This window comes from Natator depressus, chromosome 11, assembly GCF_965152275.1.
Source record: "Natator depressus isolate rNatDep1 chromosome 11, rNatDep2.hap1, whole genome shotgun sequence".
In the NCBI taxonomy this organism is placed as follows: Eukaryota; Metazoa; Chordata; order Testudines; family Cheloniidae; genus Natator; species Natator depressus.
Window position 1 is genome coordinate 25,719,742 of NC_134244.1, and position 23,663 is coordinate 25,743,404.

The 23,663-nt window shown below is 42.9% G+C and overlaps 1 protein-coding gene across 3 annotated transcripts in view; it reads left to right on the forward strand.

Moving 5' to 3' along the window:
- The window catches only part of ACVR2A (activin A receptor type 2A), a 110,022-nt gene that overhangs the window by 78,036 nt on the left and 8,323 nt on the right, over positions 1 to 23,663 (forward strand). For all 3 annotated transcript variants that reach the window (XM_074967311.1, XM_074967313.1, XM_074967314.1), the window contains 3 exons: positions 10,476 to 10,621; positions 21,295 to 21,409; positions 22,696 to 22,834. In XM_074967311.1, the coding sequence (XP_074823412.1) occupies positions 10,476 to 10,621; positions 21,295 to 21,409; positions 22,696 to 22,834 (400 nt within the window). The remainder of the gene's footprint in view (positions 1 to 10,475; positions 10,622 to 21,294; positions 21,410 to 22,695; positions 22,835 to 23,663) is intronic.

Consider the following 23,663-nt stretch of genomic DNA (forward strand, 5'->3'; position numbering starts at 1 on the left):
CCAAAAAACCAAACCAAAACAGGTTTTGTCCTAGTAGAGAAGCTGGAAAAGTCACTGGCATTGATCCTTGCCAGAGGAAGATGTTTACTAAAATAACACAAAAATATAATTTTCTCAGTGTTTCACTCTATGATTGTGGGCCTTTCTAATGAAGTAGGTCTTCAAAAGTTTTTTTTTAACTAATGTCCATCAATTGAATTGAGTCTCATACATGAAATTTTTATCACAAATTTTAATGGTTTTCAGTATGGAAAGCTCCCTACAATAAGAAATATCAAAGTGTATGTATAACAAAATAAGAGCATTATTATTGCTACTGCCCCATCTAGCTTTTGTGATGTAACTTAAATTTCTTGTACTAGAATAAAAATATTTTCAGACATTTTTAATATTGGGACTTGTAAAATTAAAGCAGTTGTGTAATAGCATAAACAGCTAAGGGGAAATCGAGTGTTTTGCTATGAACTATGTAACTTTAGGAAGGTTATTTCCTGTATCAGTCTTGTAAAAATAATTATTCAATATATAAAGATTCTACATAATGTAAATGTGAAAATTGATTTATGCTGTCATAGTATTTCTAGTTTGAGAGCTATCACACCTCAATCCTCATAAATACATCCATCAGGTTAAATGTAGCTTTTGATTCTAATTTTTGCTTTGGTTACTGTAAAGCTTTAAACAAGACAGCTACCTCACATTTTTGATACCTGTCTGTTAAATTTATTTATGCATGTTATGTCAAACTAAACCAACAGATAAACATTTCCCTTTCTAGAAGGATATGATCTATTTAATTGTCTGAATTTTTTTTAACTACTGTTATCTCTTAATAACCAAGATTACTTTCACTGAAGAACAGGAGAAAGAAATCTGTTTTTTCCCCCAGTTTTTGTACATTTGTCAGCATTTGGTTTGTTAGCAATTAAGTTCTTCTTCGAGTGATTGCTCATGTCTGTTCCATTCTAGGTGTGCACGCGCCCATATGCATGGACGTCAGAGATTTTTGCCATAGCGGTATCCATAGGGTTGGCTGTGGCACCCTCTCGAGTGCCATGCTCATGCGTCGGTATATTAAGCGCCGCTGGCCCTGTGCCCTCTCAGTCCCATGATGGTTAGTCAGAATGCCTTTTCCTTGTCTCGCAACGGCTAGTGGTTTCATCGTTACTTATTTCGAGCCTTAGGGTCTTGTTTTAGTTTGTTTATAGTACAGTAACTCCTTGCTTTACGTTGTAGTTATGTTCCTAAAAAATGCTACTTTAAGCAAAACAGTGTTAAGCAAATCCAGTTTCCCCATAAGAATTAATGTAGGGGGGGGGGGGGGGGGGCTTAGGTTCCAGGGAAATTTTTTTCGCTGGTGGAGTCAGATGGTGGGATATTTTCGAGGGAATGCCTTACTGCTAAATGATGATCTAGCACTCAACTGAGCCCTCAAGGGTTAATGCACTGTTGTTAATGTAGCTTCACACTCTCTACAAGGCAGCACAAAATGGAGGGAGGGGAGACAGCATGGCAGAGAGACCGACACGCTCTGTATGTGGGGGGGACAGGACACATTGCTCCTTTAAGTATGCTGACCCCACTCTTAAGTACACTGCCTTTCTAAGTAGATCAGCAAGTTGAGACAGCAGCTGCTGTCAGCAAGCTCCTTCCTTCCTGAGCTCTGTCGTGTCATCATCCCCCCACCCCCACTCTGTGGAGATGGGGTAAAGGAGTGGGGGGTGGGAGGAGGGGAACACCCTGACATTAGTACCTCTCTTCCTCCCCTCCCACCACACAGCAAGCAGGAGGCTCCCGGGAGCAGCTCCAAGGCAGAGGGCAGGAGCAGCACATGGCAGTGGGGGGAGGGACAGCTTAACTGCCCAGCAGTTGATAGTCTGCTGGGCAGCTGCCGCACAGGGAACTTAGGCGGGCTGCCAGTCCATCCTGGTTCCAAGCCCCCACCTGCTAGCTCCAACAGGCTGCTCTTTCTGCAAGCAGTGGACGAAGCAGGCGACTGCCAAACAACATTATAAGGGAGCATTGCCCAACTTTAAACAAGCATGTTCTCTAGTTGATCAGCAACAAAACAACGTTAACTGAGATGACGTTAAGTGAGGAGTTACTGTAGCTAGTGTTTGAGTAGTTGTTAAGTAGTGTAGTTAAAAGTTAGAGTCCCAGTGAGGTGCGCATTCCCCAGCCTCTGGGTTTTAAGCCCTGCTCTGTCTGTAACAGGCCTATGCCTGTTAGTGACCCCCATAGCAGCTGCCTGAAGTGCTTGGGGGGGAATCGCATATGAGGGACAAAACTTTTGACCCAGGAAGAGCACAACATCCATTTGAGGGCCCTCCTCATGGAATCTGCTCTCTGTCTGGCTTCCAAGCTTTCCCGGCTAGACTCTACCCTTAGTACTTTGGCCTTGGTGTGTAGTGCACCCCTGGCACCAGGCTCTGCCTGGCACCACTCTCTGTTGCCGGTGCCCAAAAAGAAGTCCAAGAAAGGCCATGGGGTATCGGACAAAGGACCCAGTTTAGACCGCCAGCTCACACTGGAGCTACGTGGACCTGCCACCCCAATGGGGCCACACTCCTAGGAGCGGTAGGGAACCCAGGCTTGTGGTGGGGCTGATGCCTTCCCAGGCTCTTCCAGTGCAGAGGCCTCTACCGGCGCCGTGTGGGTCACCGGAAGCGGCAAAGGCTCACTATGAGGGCAAGCCAGCCATCTAGACCCTCCCAGAGGGCAAGTCAGCGCTGCCTATCCCCAGAGCTGAGACAATGCTCTCTGTCTCCATGCTGCAGATCTCCGGCTTCACAACCCAGGTCCTCTGCAGGTCGCCCTAGACCACTGGAACTGTGATCGCGGTCTCCGCCCTCTTTAAGTGGATCGCCTTGAGGGAGGTTCTGGTCACTGTATCGCTGGCACCGTTTGCCATCCTGCCAGTTGTCGTCTTGGCACAGATCCCCATCCCTTGCACCGGGGGAATGTTCTCAGTCCTGGTACTGGTCCCACCACCTCTGGTACAGGACCTCATATTCAAAATGCTGGTCTCTAGCGGTGATGATTAGTCACCAGATGTAGGCATAGACAGCCCCACCGTGGTCACAGGAAGAGGATTCCTCCGGCATGGAGAGGGAATTCAGTCCCTTGCTGAGGCATCACCAGCATGCTTAGGCACCCAAGGCACCTTAGGCTGACCTCTGTGTTGTCAGCTTCGTAACACGGCCATTGGCCAGCACAGTGGCTTTACTGGAGTACATGGGGCACGCCTGTGATGCCAGTGCCCCCTCCGAAGCCTCAGCGCAACAGCTGATGTCACCAGTGGTACCAGGCTCGATGCACAAAGTGCACTCAAAGGTCAGGGTAGAGGAGTGAGTGCCCACCCCAAAACCCCTTTCCCCCACAGAGCATGATGCCCTAGGGACTCCCCCGGTGGTTCAGTCATCATCATTATCATCATCCCTGGACAAGGTGGTGACAGGGGCCTTGAGTGCTAGCCTGCCAGAGGACTTTAAAGAGCACCAGTTCCTGCTTCGACGGGTGGCCAAGAACTTGGGCCTGGAGATAAAGGAGATGGCCTGTGTTCAGTGTGCTCTGGGCTTCTACCCCTGCTGATGTTACACTACCAGTGGATGATGGAGTCTTAAAAATAGCCAAAGCTCTCTGGCAAACCCCATCATCCATCCCTCCCACCTCTAAGAGGGCTGAGAGAAAATACTTCATCCCAGCCAAGGGGTTTGAGTACTTGTATAGCCACCCGCCTCCATGCTTGCTGGTCATCTCTGCGGCCAATGAAAAGGACAAACAGGGACACACCAGTTAGACCCCCCCAAAATGAACAGGCAAAGAGGCTGGGATGATTTAACTGGGAATTGGTCCTGCTTCGAGCAGGGGGTTGGACTAGATGACCTTCTGGGGTCCCTTCCAACCCTGATATTCTATGATTCTATGATTCTATGATTTATTCAGCAGCCAGCCTTCAGTTCCGGGTGGCAAACCACCAGGCTCTGTTGGGCAGATACAGCTTCAACTTATGGGACTCCCTTTGTAAGTTCAAGGAGTCCTTGCCCAGGACTTGGTCCAGGAGTTTGGTATCCTGGTGGAGGAGGGCACTGCAGCAGTGAGGTGCTCCCTCCAAATGGCATGGGATGTGGCCGACTTGGCGGTGAGCGTGGTTGCACGGGCGGTAGTCATGAGGCGCAGCTCCTGGCGTCAGACCACTGACCTGTTTCAGGAAATGCAGGACTCAATTCAAGATTTCCTGTCTGATGGGAATGGTCTCTTTGTGGGGCAGACTGATGCAAGGCTGCATAGCCTAAAGGACACTTTGGGCCACCCTTTGCTCACTGGGTCTGCGTATGCCGCAGTTGGCAAGGAAACAGGTCTGGCCGCCACTGCCAAGGCCTTGGCAGCCTTGACAGGTCTGCAAGGACAAGGAATAGAGACATGAGCTTTAGTCATCGCTGCCCTTCCTCCTCCCAGTCACCCATGCAACCCAGTCCGGCAAACCATCCCGGGGGCCATAAGCACTCATTTTGAAGGTGCGCTCAAGAGCGACGCTCCAGTCAACTCTCCGGATCCACCTCATTGTTTCCTCAGCTGTCTTCGTCCCTACTGTTCTGCCTGGTCACGGGTCGCCTTGGACCGCTGGGTGCTAGAGATAGTATCTTGGGGCTACATCCTGCAATTCTCCTCCCGCCCCCCTCACCCCCCCCCCCCCCGATCACCCCTTTCCCATCCCTCTTCGGAGACTCTTCTCGTGGGCAATTTCTTGTTCAGGAAGTAGAGAACCTCCTGCACCTGGGGGCAGTGGAGGCGGTCCCTTGGGACATGAAAGGAAAAGGGTTCTAATCCCACTACTTTCTAATCCCAAAAGCAAAAGGGGGCCTCAAATCCATTCTGGACCTGCGATGTCTCAAGTCTCTCAAGAAGTTGAAGTTTCACTTGGTCTCCCTGGCTTCCATCATCCCCTCCCTGGATCCAGGAGACTGGTACGTCCCCCTCGACTTGAAGGACACTTATTTCCATATTCCACGGTCACAGACGTTTCCTCGGTTTCATAGTGGGTGGACACCATTTTCAATTCACGGTGCTGCCCTTTGGCCTCTTGTTGGCCCCAAAGGTATTCACAAAATGTATGGTATCAGTGGCCCCTTACCTGAGATGCAGGTCTTCCCATATCTTGATGGGATAGCTCATGGCTCAGCAAGGTCAGGTCTCTGGAACAAGTGCAGAGAATCCTTGATCTGTGCATTCCACTTGCTGCGTCCTGGGCCTGTTGATAAACGAGAAAAAAATCCACCTTAAGCTGGTCCAACTAATGTAGTTCATTGGGGTGGTTCTCCACTCCATACAAGCTTGAGCCTTCCTTCTGGAGATACGTTTTCAGGCCATGTTGGACCTGATCTCCCATGTGAAGAATCATCCACTCACCACTGCTCACACCTGCCTGCAGTTGTTAGGCCATATGGCTGGGAGCAGTAATGTGTTAGCAGATCACCTGAGCAGGACCTTTTCGTCTCGCCATGAGTGGTCGCTTCATCCAGAGGCAGTCAGTATGATCTTCCAAAGGAGGGGGACCCCTCCCCCCTGGTGGACTGGTTTGCGTCCCATCAGAACAGGAAATGCCGCGTGTTCTGTTTGATCTCAGAGGCTCCCTGTCAGACGCCTTTCTGCTCCCATGGTCAGGTCTGATGTATGCCTTCCCACCAGTGCCATTGATCTTCACGCGGACTCTGTGGATCAAACAGGACTGGGCAAAGATTATCCTAATAGCTCTTGCATGGCCTCGACAGCACTGGTTCAGCATGCTGCTGGATCTCTTGGCAGCCTCCCTGCTGCAGCTACCTCTCTGGCCAGACCTGCTGTCCCAGAACCACGGCAGTCTTCTTCACCCAAACCTGGCAGCGTTGCACTTGACAGCATGGCTACTGTATGGCTGAATGTGGAAGAACTGGAATGCTCGGCCCGGGTTCAACAGGTCTTTTTGGATAGCAGAAAACCCTCTACCAGAGCAGCTTACCTGCCCAAGTGGAAAAGGTTCATGGTGCTGGACCTCGCAACTATGTATCCGGGCTGAGCGGGCCTTGCTGCAGGTGATCCTGGATTATCTTCTGCACCTCAGACTCTAAGGATTGTCCCTGTCATCGATCAGGGTCCGCCTGGCTGCTCTTTTGGCCTTCCACCCTCCGTTCCAAGGCAGGTCGGTCTTCGCTCAGACATGACATCCCTGTTTTTGAAAGGTCTGGAGCGTCTCTACCCTCACGTCCAGGATCCTGTCCCTCCCTGGGACTTGAATCTCATGCTGTTGCAGCTCATGGGGCCTCCCTTCAAGCTTCTGGCTTCCTGCTCTCCTTCTCTCCTGGAACATTTCGTTCCTGGTTGCCAAAACATCTGCCCGCAGGGTGTCTGAGATTAGGTCATTGACTTCAGAACTGCCCTATAAAGTATTCTACAAGGTTAAGGTCCAGCTGTGGCTGCACCCAGCTTTCCCGCCCACGGTAGCTTCCCAGTTTCATACCGACCATGACATATACTTACCTATCTTCTTCCTGAAGCCTCATAAATCATAAGAGGAACGCAGGTTGAATCATAGAATATCAGGGTTGGAAGGGACCTCAGGAGGTCATCTAGTCCAACCCCCTGCTCAAAGCAGGACCAATCCCCAACTAAACCATCCCAGCCAGGGCTTTGTCAAGCCTGACCTTAAAAATATCTAAGGAAGGAGATTCCACCACCTCCCTAGGTAACGCATTCCAGTGTTTCACCACCCTCCATTACTTCTCGTTCTGTCGTCTGCTACCATTGAACAGTCTAGATCCATCCTCTTTGGAACCCCCTTTCGGGTAGTTGAAAGCAGTTATCAAATCCCCCCTCATTCTTTTCTTCCACAGACTAAACAATCCCAGTTCCCTCAGCCTCTCCTCATATGTCCTGTGTTCCAGTCCCCTAATCATTTTTGTTGCCCTCCGCTGGACTCTTTCCAATTTTTCCACATCCTTCTTGTAGTGTGGGGTCCAAAATTGGACACAGTACTCCAGATGAGGCCTCACCAATGTCGAATAGAGGGGAACGATCACGTCCCTCGATCTGCTGGCAATGCCCCTACATATACATCCCAAAATGCCATTGGCCTTCTTGGCAACAAGGGCACACTCTTGACTCATATCCAGCTTCTCGTCCACTGTAACCCCTAGGTCCTTTTCTGCAGAACTGCTGCCGAGCCATTCGGTCCCTAGTCTGTAGTAGTGCATGGGATTTTTCCGTCCTAAGTGCTTTTTCCACATGCTCTGTCACTAGGTTGCCTCCCTCATTCAGTAAGGGGCCCACACTTTCCTTGACTTTCTTCTTGTTGCTAACACATCTGAAGAAACCCTTCTTGTTACTCTTAACATCTCTTGCTAGCTGCAACTCCAGGTGCGCTTTGGCCTTCCTGATTTCACTCCTACATCCCCGAGCAACATTTTTATACTCTTCCCTGGTCATTGTCCAATCTTCCACTTCTTGTAAGCTTCTTTTTTGTGTTCAAGATCAGCAAGGATTTCACTTTAAGCCAAGCTGGTTGCCTGCCATATTTACTATTCTTTCTACATATCGGGATGGTTTGTCCCTGTAACCTCAATAAGGATTCCTTAAAATACAGCCAGCTCTCCTGGACTCCTTTCCCCCTCATGTTATTCTCCCAGGGGATCCTGCCCATCAGTTTCCTGAGGGAGTCAAAGTCTGCTTTTCTGAAGTCCAGGGTCCGTATTCTGCTGCTTTCCTTTCCTCCTTGTGTCAGGATCCTGAACTCGACCATCTCATAGTCACTGCCTCCCAGGTTCCCATCCACTTTAGCTTCCCCTACAAATTCTTCCCGGTTTGTGAGCAGCAGGTCAAGAAGAGCTCTGCCCCTAGTTGGTTCCTCCAGCACTTGCACCAGGAAATTGTCTCCTACCCTTTCCAAAAACTTCCTGGATTGTCTGTGCACCGCCGTATTGCTCTCCCAGCAGATATCAGGGTGATTGAAGTCTCCCATGAGAACCAAGGCCTGCGATCTAGTAACTTCCGTGAGTTGCCGGAAAGAAAGCCTCGTCCACCTCATCTCCCTGGTCCGGTGGTCTATAGCAGACTCCCACCACGACATCACCCTTGTTGCTCACGCTTCTAAACTTAATCCAGAGACTCTCAGGTTTTTCTGCAGTTTCATACCGGAGCTCTGAGTAGTCATACTGCTCTCTTACATCCAGTGCAACTCCCCCACCTTTTCTGCCCTGCCTGTCCTTCCTGAACAGTTTATATCCATCCACGACAGTACTCCAGTCATGTGAGTTATCCCACCAAGTCTCTGTTATTCCAATCACATCATAATTCCTTGACTGTGCCAGGACTTCCAGTTCTCCCTGCTTGTTTTCCCAGGCTTCTTGCATTTGTGTATTGGCACTTGAGATAACTCGCTGATCGTCCCTCTTTCTCAGTATGAGGCAGGAGCCGTGCCCTCTCACGCGCTCCTGCTCGTGCTTCCTCCCGGTATCCCACTTCCCCACTTACCTCAGGGCTTTGGTCTTCCCCCGGTGAACCTAGGTTGCATGCCCTGGACGTCAGGAAGGCTTTGGCCTTCTACATCGATAGGACAAAGCCGTTTCGCAAGTCAGTGTAGCTGTTCATTGTAGTGGCAGATGGGATGAAAGGTTGCCTAGTGCCTGATGAGAAAATTTCATCCTGGAGCACGGCCTGTATCAACCACTGCTATGAGCTTGCGGAAATGTTTCCGCCGGCAATCCTGATGGCACACTCTACTAGCACACAAGCATGATCAGCGGCCTTCCTGGCACAATCCAAGAGCAGCTGCCTGGTCATCTGTCCATACATTCACATCTCATTATGCACTTACTCGGCAAGCTTGAGATGACGCTGGCTTTGGCAGAGCAGTACTACAAGCCACACGACCGTGAACTCCGAGCTCACCTCTGAATACTGCTTGAGTCACCAAAATGAAATTGACATGAGCAAGCACTCAAAGAAAAAAAAAATTACCTACCTTTTGTAACTGTTGTTCTTCAAGATGTATTGCTCATGTCTATTCAATTACCTGCCCTCCTGCCCCTCTATTGGAGTTGTTGGCAAGAAGGAACTGAGAGGGCATAGAGTTGACGGCACCTAACATACTGACGCATAAGCGCAGCACTCAAGAGAGTGTCATAGCCAACCCTACGGATACTGCTAAGGCAAAAATCTCTGACTATACTCATGAGTGTGCGCACACCTAGAATGGAATGGACATGAGTAACACATCTCAAAGAACAACAGTTATGAAAGATAGGTAACAGTCCAATTTTTCCCTTTTGTATGGGCTTTAGTCACAGCAATAAATGAGAGACAGACACTTCTCTGGTTTTTAAAAAGTGATATTTAAAACCCAAAATGTTGGCATAGAGGATTCAAGTGTAGTAGTGTAGTATCTGAAAATATTTTTACTCATTGTTTATAATTGACTAGATTTGTAGTCCATAATATGAAAAAAGGTAAAGAAACGATCTCTCGCCTAGATCCCCCTCACTCTAAAAAAGGCTCTGAATATCAATGTAATGCTTGTGAGAAAGTACATACATGATTCAACATGATGCTTGGGGGTGGATCCACAAAACTCTTGTCTTTGTGCCCAGAAACTCGAATCACCCTGTTTTGAACGCAAAGAAATTCCAGCATTTTTTTTCTTGACTGTTCTTTTACAGAATAGTTTCTTCATATCTATCATAAATTGTCTATCTTCATCTCTGGTCTTTTTTAGTTTAAACATTTGCACATTTGACTCCCATTTTTTTAATCTTCTAATAAATGAGGGTCAGACATTTTCACATCTCTTTAATTTTATTAAATTGTTTGGTTATTGTGTGAACTGTAGATATATCCTGTCAGTATTTATTGTGTTAAGAGATGACCAATTGGACTGGAAATTATACCTTTTTTTCTAAATACCAACAGATTATACAGTAGAACTTCAGAGTTACAAACACCTAGGGAATGAGGTTGTTCATAACTCTGAAATGTTCACAACTCTGAACAAAACATGGTTATTTCAAAAGTTTTTTTTCAACTGAACATTGACTTAATACAACTTTGATACGCTTTTAACTATCTTAATTTAAAAGAAAAAAGCACAGAAACAGTTTTCTTGCCTTGTCAAATCTTTTTTAAAACTTTCCCTTAATTTTTAGTAGTTTAACACAGTACTGTATGTATTTGTGTTGGGGTGGTTTTTTTGGATTGTTTTATTTGTTTTTTGTTTTGGTCCCTGCTGTTGCCTGATTGCATACTTTCAGTTACAAATGAGGTATGTAGTTGACTGGTCTGAGGTTCTACTCTATATGTAATCATGCGTGCTATGTATATGGTTTATGAAATGGATATGATTCTTTGTATCTGTGTTCTAGGTACACTTTATCATTAAGAAAATCTCTCCTTAAGGGGAAATAATACTGAGATTTACCTTCTTAATTGTTTTTCCCTCCGCTGTACAGGGTTCATTATCTGACTTTCTCAAGGCAAATGTGGTTTCTTGGAATGAGCTGTGTCATATTGCTGAAACTATGGCTAGAGGTTTGGCTTACCTTCATGAGGATATACCAGGTCTGAAAGATGGACATAAACCTGCTATATCCCATAGGTATACTATATTTCAGATATTGCCTATTATCTCGTGTATTAAGCTTTATCTTAATCTTGTGTAAAGATATAAGAACAATATGGCTGTGAAATACTTTATAGTAGCTAAAATAAACATTTAAAATCAGATTAATAAGTAAAACAGCATTGCAACTTTGCACTTTCAAGAAAAATCTGTTCTAGATAACTTTTTTTTAAAAAATATTTTTATAATTTTGAAATGCAGCTGTTTAAACTACAGGTTAATGTGTCTGATTTAAAGCATTCTGTGGTTATAAAATGTAAAGTGAATTACTACTGAAAATGACACAACTACTCTCAATGTGAGATATCCAGTAAGCTGCTTAAAAAGCAGATCTCCATATATTTCATCTATTTCTTCATGTCCAGATGACTACACTGTATCTACTCTATCTGAGAATAGATACTTAACTCAAGTATTTCAGTACACAGTCAAGTCTACTTTGCATTTATTATAGTACCTACTCAGTTCCCTATGCTTAAGGTTATGCATATTCCTGGAACTCAGAAGTAATTAGGCCTTGTTCTATACCACTGATGTCTAATGTGAGTTTTATCATGGGCTTATGTGAGGATCAGAGCCTTAAACCACCACCTGAGTTCTGTATGGATGGAGCCCTGAACTTATCTGGAGTCAAATTTGACTTCAGTGGGTCTGTTCACCTGCTTAAATACGTGCTTATGTGCTTAGTTGGGTTGGGAAGAAATTGGGAAACTCCTTGTAACTGTTAGAGGCATGTTGACTCTACTCTCTATTCCTAGTTACTCCACCTTCATACAGTTCTGAAAGCAAATGAAAGTGTTAGTATTTTCTGTAGGTTTGCTTTATAATTATACCCAGACAAAAAAAACTTAGTTAAGGTGAACATAAGAGTACAAAGCAGTAACTTAAAGATACTCAGATCCCTGAGCTTGAGGTTAGAATAGATAAAAGATATGACTTAAACCTAAAAATTTGAAAGTACAGAATTTCACAAAGTACCCCAAATTCCTTAACTATACTTCCTTTAGTGATATCAATTAACCTTTCATTTTTCCTCGTTATTGCCTGCTTTGTAATTTATTTCCTTTAATGCCTGCTTTGTAAGATGTATTTTGAGATCAGGAGCGTTTTTTTTGTTTTTTTTTTTAAACTTGAGTGCACAGTTCATTATTTAAATTTTGAACAGTCACTATCCTTGTACAGTTTGTAGGTGGACTGCTGAAAATATGCATCACCATTGGTTTAATATCTCCATTGTGTACATACTAGCTCCAAGTATGACCTGTAGATTGTCTGATATTATAGAAATGTGATCTAATTGGAACACTTTTTGTAGAAAGTAATGAGCACATCAAAGGATCAGGTCCCTATTTAGCAGTTGGAATGACTGCCCATATTATCCTATTTTATTAATCAGGAATTTGGAAAGTAGGCTTTTTGTGGCGTATGACAGTAACAGTTGGTGTCCTGGTCCATGACTAGGGATCTTAGGAACTACGGTAATAGAGATAATAAGGCTAAAGTTGGTACAACCACTTAATTTTATTTATATCAGTGGGACTACTCAAAGTGTGTGAAGTTAAGCGTGTGCGTAAGGCTTTGCAGCATCTGGGCCCAATGTACTATGTACATATTGACATGAGTAATGTCTTAAACCAGGGGTTTCCCAAACTCTTGAAAGTGATACCCTGGTTCAGGAAATAAAACCAATACCATCTCACTGCATGATGGTATGAAAGGGCTACACACTTTAATTTTTACATTTTCTGCTCTGCCATCCGCTTTGGGAAACATTGATATAGGTCTTCATCATGTATTTCCCCCTCCTTTCTCAAATGCTTTCAGCAGTGGAATAGTTGTATGTTGCTATTTAAAATATTAATGGGGCACCTGAATTAGCATCAACTTAAATGGGCAGTTCACACCACAGAGCTATTGTTTCAGATATTCTGGCCGATCGATGATTCTATCTCTGTTACAGATTACTTCACACTTTGAAGATTTTCCTTGCAACCTAAGATTGAATTTAAAATAAATAAATAAATAAAACCCACCACTCTGGAGAGCAAATGAGGTATTAGTGTTCTCCTCAACTAGTCTTTTCCTAGTTGGCATGCTCCATGCTTTGGGGAAACACTGTCTTAAGAAGTTTCTTTTGGGTAAATAAGAATTTTCAAAATTGGTATATGTATTTAATATATAAAGATGCTATTTATTATCTTTATTTTGATATATTTTAATTTAATAAAAGTACTGAATCAGTTCAGTATATAAGCAGGACACATTTGTGCTGCTTTTGTGGGCCAATTAATACATGTCAAACTCGTACATTCTAATCTTTAGTGGTCCTATAAGGTTGTAGTATGTGGAGTTCTCTCTTTTGTTTGTCAGACTTAATTAGTGAGTTAAAGGAGAATGGAAAAATGATGATGATTGGCGATCCCTTGATTCCAGGATGATCTCTACCGCGGATTTACATATGGGCCCTGAGATGACTCCAGAGTTCAATTCTGGAACTGCAAATCCACCCGCAGTAGGTACAGACATTTTGTGGCAGGCCAGCAGCCTGCTGGGAGAAAGTTCTTTCTTTTTCCTTCCTCCTCTCTCTCCTTTCAGCTTTGAGACTAAGGCGCTTCTCCTTGAAGCAGGCCACTGTCTGATGGAGGATATGGTGCCATTGGGGTTGGTTGGTGGCTTGCTCTTCCCAGCTTATGATGTCCCCATCATTTTTCTTAAGATACACTTTGTGTGTCTTTGTAGCATTTCTTCTGACCATGGGTGAACTGAGAGCAGAGGACTTGTTTTGGAGGCGAGAGTCTGGCATCCGTACACAATGTTCAGCCCAGCGAAGTTGGTGCATGAGGATCATTGCTTCAATGCTGGTGACATTGGCTTCAGCGAGGATGCAGGCGTTAGTGCAGCAATCTTGCCACTTGATGTGAAGGATCTTCTCGAGGCATCATTGGTGATACCTCTCCAAACTCTTCAGGTGCTGTCGATAGGTCACCCAGGTTTCTCATCTATAGAGGAGTGTAAGAATTGTCTTATAGACCTGGATCTTGGTGTCCTGCTGTAGGTCACGGTGCTTGAAAACGTGTCCGAGCAATTTCCCAAAGGAAGCACTTGCGCACTGGATCCTGTGCTGGAGCTCAGTGTTGATTTTTTGCATTTTGAGAAAGTTGGCTACCGAGGTAGTAGAAGTGCTCAACTGTCTCCAAAGTTTAACCCTCCAATGGTGATTTGTGGTGGGTCATGTGCAAGGCCTGAAGCAGGTTGATAGAACACTTCAGTCTTCTCAGTATTGATTGAGAGTCCTAGGATTCGGTAAGCTTGTACAAGAAAATCCAGTATCGACTGAAGGTCATTCTCAGTGTGCGTGAGGATGACAGTCATCAGCATACTGAAGATCAGTAATGGACGCCCTGAAGACTTTAGACTTTGAACGGAGATGTTTTTAAGGCCCGGCTTGACAAAGCCTTGGCTGGGATGATTTAGTTGGTGTTGGTCCTCCTTTGAGCAGGGAATTGGACTAGATGAGCTCCTGACGTCTCTTCCAACCCTAATGTTCTATGATTCTATGTCGAAGATTAAAGAGCCGCCAATCCATTCTATATTGAATGTCAACTCCACTGGGGAGGTGATCTTTAACGAGGAACAAAATGACTGCTAAATAAATGGAAAACAGGGTTGGGGCAACAATGCATCTTTGCTTAACCCCAGTTCTGATTACGAAAGGTTCTATCTCAAGGCCATTACAGAGAACCGTGGCAGTCATCTGATCATGGAGAAGCCTTAGGACCTTAATGAAGTTTGGAGGGCAGCCGGATATGGCAAGCACCTTCCACAGAGCTTCGCGATTGACGGAGTCAAAGGCCTTTGTCAAATCAATGAAAGCCAAGTACAGGTCCTGATTTTTGGTCCTGAGATTTTTCCTGGATTTGGCTTGCAACGTCGGTTGTCCCGTGGGATGGTCTTAAACCACACTGAGATTCCGGCAATATTTCCTCAGTAAGGGGAAGTAATCAGTTTAAGAGGATATGGGCAAGGATTTTCCCTGCTGTAGATAGCAAGGCAGTGCCTCGATAGTTTCCACACTCCAACTTCTCTCCTTTCTTAAAGATTGTAACAATGTTAGCATTTCTCGAGTCTTCTGGAATCTTCTCATTATACCAGATATGAAGAAAAAGTGTTTGGAGCTTTCCTACCACTTCACCTCCAAATTTGTAGACTTCAGCTGGTATGCCATCTGGCCCTGCTGCCTTGTTGTTCTTAGTTTGTATAATGGTTTGTGTTACTACTTTTGGGGGGGGGGTCAGTAAGAGATTCTCTTTCATGTTTTTGAGATATGATTTGATATTGGCATCGGAGACGGTTGACTCACGGTTCAGGAGTAACTCAAAATGCTCCTTCCATCTGACTTTGATGGCTTCGCTGTCCTTAAAATACGTTGACCATCTTGGGTTCGGAGTGGTGTGGGTCCATGGGAGCATGGGCCATAAATGGCCCTTATTGCCTGAAAGAAACTCCTCATGTGGGAATGTGATGACAATTACAAATAACCTTCTCCTTTCAGTCTGTCTATTTTCCTGTTATCTTCCGTGGATGTGCTGCTTTGAAGTTGTGATTTTCTTTTATTAAAAAGTTTTAGCCTTTTTAAGACGCCAAAAGCAACCTAGATGCCTGCAAGGACATGCTGAAACAATAGCCTGCTGCAGAAGCCTTTTGAAAAGCAGGGGGTTTTGTTTGCCTCAAGCAAGTACCCTAACAATTATTATCTTCACAGCCTGAGTGCTTTTTTTTTTTTTTTTTTTTTTAACTTTTCCAAAAGGAATGTACGATTTTAAACAGGTCCCATTTTGAATAAAGAAAGTTCCAGGACTGTCATGGCAGCATTGAAAAAGAGAAAGGTAAAGAAAAGGAGGCTGAATTTTGAGGAAGGAAGAAATCTGCATTATAGTTTCCTGCAAATCAAATACTCCTAGAAAAGCAGTAGAAGGATACTTGAAAAGGGCAAAGGGGGATGTTTTAGTACCTCCTTGCACAACATACATTTTTGTTCAGTGTGCCCAATTTTTTTAACGCTAATAGCGTTATAATTGAGATTTTAATTACAGAAGAAAAATCTCCTTTTTCTGCTCCCACATCCACACAGAAATCACCACTTCTAGACTGAGAGCAAGCATGAGAATTTTCAGCTTTAAAGGTTGTTTTTGCTCCTAGTTTTCAGAAAAATCATTAGCCTGGAAAAGGTCTGATAATAGAAGTATCTCTACCTAACCAGATGATAAGCTGATTTACAGGATATGTTCTGGTGATCATGGTTGGTGGTGGTGTTATATTTTCTATTTTGCATATTTAAATAACTAAGGACACTATTCAGCTACTCAGCATGGTGTAATCCGTATCTGTAGCTATAGTGTAAAATGTTGTTTTAAATAACCTAAATGCATGTTTACATAAGCCCAAACGTACATTTACCCTTCAAACAAAATAGGCAGTACCTCTCATAAGTTTGAGGAGGAGTAGTGCTGGGAGCTGCAGGGAGTCTGTGCTGCTGAGTGAATAAGCAGCAATTTCCTCTATATGGCAATATTGCTCTGTAATCTTGGAGAATCTGGAGACTTGTAACAAGTGGCAGATGGAGTGAACCACTCTGAAGGTGGTTAATCATCTAAGCTGAATTGAGGCCTGATTTGATGTGGAATCATTCCTCCCTGGTAGGAGTTCGTGAAGCTTAAATAGAACTTTTAAGTTAAAGGCGCTGATTGTTTTGGAGAGGAGCTCACCTCTCCCCTCTGTAGGGAGTTGCAGTATCACTGTATTGATCGCTTAGTGGTGAATGAGCTGGAAGGAGCTTTTCCTTCAACTCTTTTGGGATTAGCAGAATGGCCCTAAAGACTGTGAGCTCTATTCCTTGCTTCCCCCAAATGTGGGAGATTTAAAAGCATGTAGACATCCCCTTGGAGATGGTCTGCTTTCCTTCTTCCCCCTCCTCCCCCGATTTGTCCTGTGTATCCTCATCTATTGTAGTCTAAATTAACTGAATTCTTCTATGAGAAGCAAACTCCCCTACTCTCCATCTGGGGTTTGGCTCACATGAGTTCTGATTTTCTTGATACTTTGAATCCTGAGGGAAGGAAAACCCTGGAAGTATCTTATCGACTAAGGATCTTATAGATAAGGATCTTGCAAATTTAGAATTTGTGAAGAGCAGGAGCAATATCTGTGAACCTGTATCATCAGACTTGGTGAATTATGACCACCTTTCTTTTAATTATTCACAGATCCCATTGGTTTTCTTTGTTGAAACTTCTTATGGAGGCATTAGCGAGTATTAAGAGCTCTTTGAATGAAAAATTCTGTTGGGTGGATTATGAGAGGATTGGTCTAACCGGCAAGCTAGATGCCCCTCACTGCTAATTCAGATCTGGACAATGAAGAACCTAAAGTTATAGATGATTTCTCTCATACTGGTGATAGGAATATAGAGAGCTTTATTAGTGAGGTAAGGCTAAATTAAGAGAAATTGACACCTCTTATCATCATCGTCTTGCCTTACCATACAGAAATCCTGTTTCTTGATTTAAATACTTCAGAGAATAATTCCCCATCGCTTAGAAATCCTCCAAATATGTCAGTATCGGAAAATGCCAAAAATGTGGCCCTCTGATACTCTACATAATTGGGCCCTGTGTTGATTGGTAGTTTTTTTCAGGGGGATTATATTCAGGCAGACAGCCCCTTACAGATATTGATTTAAATCAGTTATAAATTGACAAGGTTCATTTGGTATTTACTATCTAACTTGATTAAGGCACCGTTATTTTTGAAATGCGCACGAGGTGGGAGATTTTTTTTTTTTTATTGGCACATAAGGTTCTAGAATTTGGAATTTGAGGAAACAGCTAAGGCTCTGAGGTATCTTCATCTCTAGAGTAGAAAACACTCTTGCGAGATCCTTGCTCTATAGGACATTCTCAAAAATATATGGTATAATTCTTCGGATCTACTGAAAGAGTCTGGTTCTTATTTATCTTATGAGAATATATCTCAGGATTTTACATCTACTTTCTAGAACTGTTTGTGCTATTTATTTAACTGGGTTGCCTAAGTTTGACCTTTCAGTCTTTTCTAGACCCACAAGCTTTACAATTCCCCGTCCCTGAAATAGTGTTATTTTTTATGGGAGCCTTGAGATAGACTTCCTTTACGTTCAAAATCTCCCACATAGATTACTTTTTAGAATACAGTGGTATTTGGAGATTAATCAAATTCTTGTAGTCAGGCTGTTGGGTGTGTTTCTTATGTCTGACTGGATTGTCCAGTTTCTTTCCCTGCACCCAGGAAGAGCTTTTGCCAGAACAATTTACATATTTTATCCTGAATTTGTGTGGTTATAAAAATAAGATGAATGATATGGATCTTTTTTTTTTTTTTTAATTTTTGGAAACTTTTGAATTGATTTATTTTAACAAGAAACATGGTTATTGAGTCTGAAATCATAATCTTTCTTGGGTTTGAATCCTTCAAGGAGGAAATTGATTGTCAATAAGGGGTCATATAGCTGGAGTACTTGCAACTTAGTTTCCTTATGCCTGAAATCCCAGGTTTTACCATTGGAATCAAATTGTCAGGGCATTCAGGCTGTATTTTATTTTTTTCCTGATCTCCAAATTTTAGTATTTAAATATTATTTTCCTCTCATTCTCCTCGTCTTATTGGAGTAATTGTGGGAGTGCCTGGATGAGCAAATTGATATAGCTTATCTAATTTTGGGAGGTTTTAATGCTCGAATAGGTCCTCCAACAAACTCCATATCAGGGGAAGAAAACCCTGAGGAGATTTTTGAACTTCCCTCTCAACTCTAGAGATCAGGTAGTCATTGCTGGTCAAAAATTAAGGCTTTGTTACACAAGTTTAATCTGATACCTGTAAATGGAAAAAGTGTGGCAGATAGAGGTGGACAGTTCGCCTATATTTCATCAAATGGTGCTAGTAGTATTGATTATATAATTATCCCTATAATTAATTGGTCCTCCTTTAGGGATTTCTGTAAATTTTCTTGCCCAGATAGTGACTGCCAACCTTTCTATAATTATGAATGATATGCCCTTTTTGGAGACAGTTTTTATTTCCAATGGATGATGATGCTTTAATTGTCCCTTTGGAACAATGTGGCTGTAAAAGACTAAAATGGACTCCACCCATTGATGACAAATTATCGAGGAGATTGGAGGACTGATGTTAGATTTTTCAGAGCCATAATTATTAAGTCTGAGAATTCCTCTCAGATTTGTGAATCATATGAATTCTGGTCAAGTCCTTACAGCCACTTTTCTCTAAACAAGTAGACTTTGGTTTTAATTATCCCAGAAATGCTTTCAAAGTTAAGCACGCTTTGGTTTGATGTGGACTGCATGAAGGAGAAGTCTGCTGTTGCACATATAGTTAATAAGATCCCTCTCCTAATTTACTTCAGAATTTAGTAGCTGCCAGAAGAAGATATCAAGGTTTATTATGTAATAAAAACCAAGAATATCTGAGATCCTTATGGAACAATTTTGAAGCAGCAGCTAAAGCTAAAAATTATTCCATGTTTTGGAACATGGTGGCCTCAGGCCTTGGTAGATATACTCCAGATGAGAAACCCCATATTAATGATGAAGCCTGGACAGCGCATTCCAACCTTTTTTTTTTTTAACGCTTATTCTTCTGTAGCTGGTACAATGAGAAATCCCCTCTTTGATTTATAGACTCATAGGCATTAAGGCCAGAAGGGACCACCGTAATCATCTGGTCTGATCACCTGCACATCACAGGCCATAGAACCTCACCCATCCACTCCTGTACTAGGCCCCTAACCTCAGACTGAGTTACTAGAGTCCTCCATATCATGATTTGAAGGGTTCAAGTTATGGAGAATCCACCATTTACTCTAGTCCATGTTCCGGAGGAAGGCCGAAAAAACCAAACCAAAACAAAAACCCAAGGTCTTTGCCAATCTGACCTCAAGGGGGAAAATTCCTTCCCAACTTCAAATAAGCCCTCAGAGTGTGGGCAAGACCTATCAGCCAGACACCTGGAAGAGAATTGACTGTTGTGACTCAGGGCCCTACCTGTCTAGTGTTCAATCTTTGGCTGCTGGAGATATTTGCTAGTTGCAGATGGGCCGTGTACCATTGTAGGCAACCTCTTCATACCATCCCCTCATAAACTTATCACTCTGTCCTTTAGTAAAGGACAATTAAATCCAGTCATTTATTGTAGCCCAACAATGGAAAAAAGTCGAGGGGAAGACTTTTTGCCTGCTGAAGTTATTCAGGAGAATCTTAATTGGTAATTTCCAGTTTTTGGCTAAATTATTTACTGTCATTAATCATCTTGGATGGATTCCATCTGGGTGGAAGTCTCATAGTTCCTGTCTTTTAAAAAGAGGACAAATAATCCTATTCCCTAAAGAATCCTCTTCATTCACCCTATTAGTCTGTGAGATGTGGCAAGGAAACTTTCTCCAGATTCTTACTATCTAAGTTGAAATGGGCTTCAGAGGCTAATTTACTATACAAAGAGCAGTCCAGCTTTAGGGCTGATAGAGCCACAATTGATTATTATGTTCTTACATGATTTATAAATATACTGTGGTTAAGGAAACTAAATTATATGCTGCTTTCATAGAATTAAAGATCGTATTTGAGTCTGTTAACTGAGACAAACTTTGGGTGAAATTAAGAAAGATAGGTACCAATCTAAGACTGTTATATATTTTGGAGGCTGTACACCAGAGCAGTATGGCTGGGGTGAGAACTAAAGTATTGGAGTATGCCAGGGATGCCATCTAGCTAGCACCTTTTCTTTTAAATTTAAGTATTAATGATATGGTGGATGTTTTAAGGAAGAGCATTTCTCTCCACCCACACATTATGGGTAGATTTATCCTGGTGTTATGTGCCTGTTACATGAGTTTGTGACAGAAGGCCTGTGCCGATTATCTTGTTTTTCTTGTTTTTGTAATTCTTAAGACCTAGTTCTCAATAAGATGAAGGTCATGATTTTTGGGGAAGAATCCTCTGAAAATTGAGTGGAAGATAGACTGCCACCTTGTAGAACAAGTATTTGCTTTTACTTATTTGGGCTATTGATCCCCATATCATAAAAACTTAAATCAAAAGGCTCTTATCTCTGCTCAAGGGGTTCTCTCCTTTACCCGTTTATGTGGCAGGAAGGGGCTGAATTTGAAGCACAATGTAGTATTTAAAAGTCAAGAAAGTGACCAGTAAGTACATTCTGTCCTGTTTATGCTGATACTTCCACATCAGATTTTCTTATTTTACAAATAAGATTTTCTTAAACCAGAAAGACAATAAATTCATAGTTAAAGAATGTGCTGTACTCAGTTTTTTAATTTATCACTGTTTTAAAAATATTTAAACAGCATGATTTGAAGGATGGACAGCCACACTTAGCATTCTGTCTCTTAGCTTTTGTTGTCATCCCTTTAATGTTGTTTAAGTATACTTTTAGACCATAATTATGTTTTCAAATTATTGTGCATCGGCAAGATCCTTTGTTTTGTTGCATTAACACTTTTATTGTTAGACCTTTTAGATGTATTATTTGGGTAATTTTTTCTTTCTCTTCTCCCCTCCCCTCCCCGCCCCCTTAATTTGAAGGGACATCAAAAGCAAGAATGTGCTGTTGAAAAACAACCTTACAGCTTGTATTGCTGATTTTGGTCTAGCTTTAAAGTTTGAGGCTGGAAAGTCTGCCGGTGACACACATGGACAGGTAAATTGATTTATATAAAAATGAAATAATATAATCATTGTTAGTAATTTAAGTTTGTAGCTTGGAAGGTATTTATTTACAAGGCGATCACACACTTGGTTGCGTCTGTAGGCTGAGCTTATTGCACAAATGAGGAGCTCTTTGCATCCCTCCAACCCCCCCGACTCCTCCCCCAACTTTGTGTGCCACTCACCCAACCGCTATAATTCAGGGATACTCTGCAACTCCCCCAATCGCCTCCCACCCAGGTGTATGTGTCCTCCATTCCAGGGTCCCCCATTTCTCTGCCACGCCAGAGGCTTTACCTGTCTCCCATACTTGCACCCCATGTCAAGATCCCTCATTCTCCTCCCTGTGCTGGGGGGCTGAGCACTTGCTACTGGAAGGAATTAATGGGTGCCATCAACCATAGACAATTAGAGGTCCTTGAAGCTGTGTTTTTTCTCAACAGATGGCAGAGGCTTCATGTGTGTGCCCCTTTTTGGTTTTCTGGTTTTCCCCTTAAATTAGTAGGATTCCAGCCATTGATGTATAGAAAATTTTGAAATGGATAAGATATGGTGTTCAAAAGCTATTATGTTACAGGCACAGAAATGCTCTCATGTTCTGTTTAAGGCCTTCACAATCTCAGCCAGTTAAAACTCAGGACAAAAGCCCTGTGGAAAGGGCTTAAATTGTGAATGGTGCATTGTCTTGACCCTTCATACTAAAATGAGTTTCAACCAGAAGAAATATAGCTTTCTTTTTAGATCTAATTCAGTAAATCGCTTGATGTGATGTTTCAATTTCATAATTGATCATGGCCAACTAATACAATTCTATCTGAAGATCTTCCTTTCTTCAGAGTCATCTGCCTTCCTACCTGCTGCCTTGGAGAATTTACTTAGAGGATTCTGTGTGTGACACCTTTGATATTAATCGCAGAGGAAGTGACGGTCTTTAGCAACCAGGAAGAAAATAAGATACAGGAGAGGATAGGGAAAGACCAGGTCTGCTGAAGGAAAATTAATGTAGAAATTATTTATAAACATATATGCAGACTTCTATGCATTCTGGAAATCCACTTTGGGAGCGCAATCAATCCAGGTGTTGAGCATCCTTAACCTCTCTAAGGGAGTTGAGGGCATGCAGCACCTTGCTAGATGGTGTCCAAAGTAAAGGCAGTGATGACAACTGGTTTTTTTTTAATGGGGGGGGGGATTGTACAGTAAGATCAATCTGTCTTTTTGCGCATCGTGAAATAAACGATTTAGTGCAAACACTTTATGCTTGAATGTCTTTAAAAGGTTGGTACACGAAGGTATATGGCTCCCGAGGTACTAGAAGGTGCGATAAACTTCCAAAGGGATGCATTTCTGAGAATAGATATGTATGCCATGGGATTAGTCCTGTGGGAACTGGCATCCCGATGTACTGCGTCAGATGGTAAGCAAAGTGTTTAATTTATAAAAATACATAGTTGATACCGCAGTACTTAAAGCTTTGAATCAGCTGGGGGGGCGGGGAGGGGGAGTCGGGATCGTGTGTGTCTGTCTGTCTGTCTGTCTGTCTTTTCTTTTAAGCTCTGAATTTCCCAGGCTTAAAATGGTTGATTTTGTAGGATACATGCAACATCACTGTAATATGTATTACCCTACATTACTGATATGTATCTCAGTCTTAATAAATCCGTTTTAACATATCTTTTGTCTGAATTTCTTCTTTTTTTAAAGCATACATGAATCCTAAACAAGAATTTCAAAGAGAATCTCCCATGTGATAGATCACATTACTCTCCGGCTATTTTATGCCCCTTTGCAGCCAGATCATGCTGGCCAGTTAAACTGGGGTTTACAACTACTTTATATTGCCAGACCAGCACAAAGCAGCTGCTGAACACCCCAGTTTTCCCCTCACTCCTATTCCTTACCTTTCCTTGTGCACACACATTCCCCCTCCCTCTTGTCTTCCACAGTCCACTGTGCACAAATTCTAACTTTCTTTCCCTCCTGCACCCTTCTGTTCCTCTGCACGCACTTTGTGCTGGTTCTTGCCCCTACACCATTTTGTCCTCTGAATAGATAAGGGGCAACAAGTAGTTTTTGTAAAGAACATTTAATCCTAAATATTTTAACCTTTTGTTGTTTTTTCCATATTTGAAAGCTTGTCCCTCAGTGTACACTGGTGCATGAAATTTTCTTGAGAAACTTATGAAGAATTGCCCTTTCAAAATGGCCACTGCCTCTGTTTTATTCACAATAGGAATGAAGCCAAG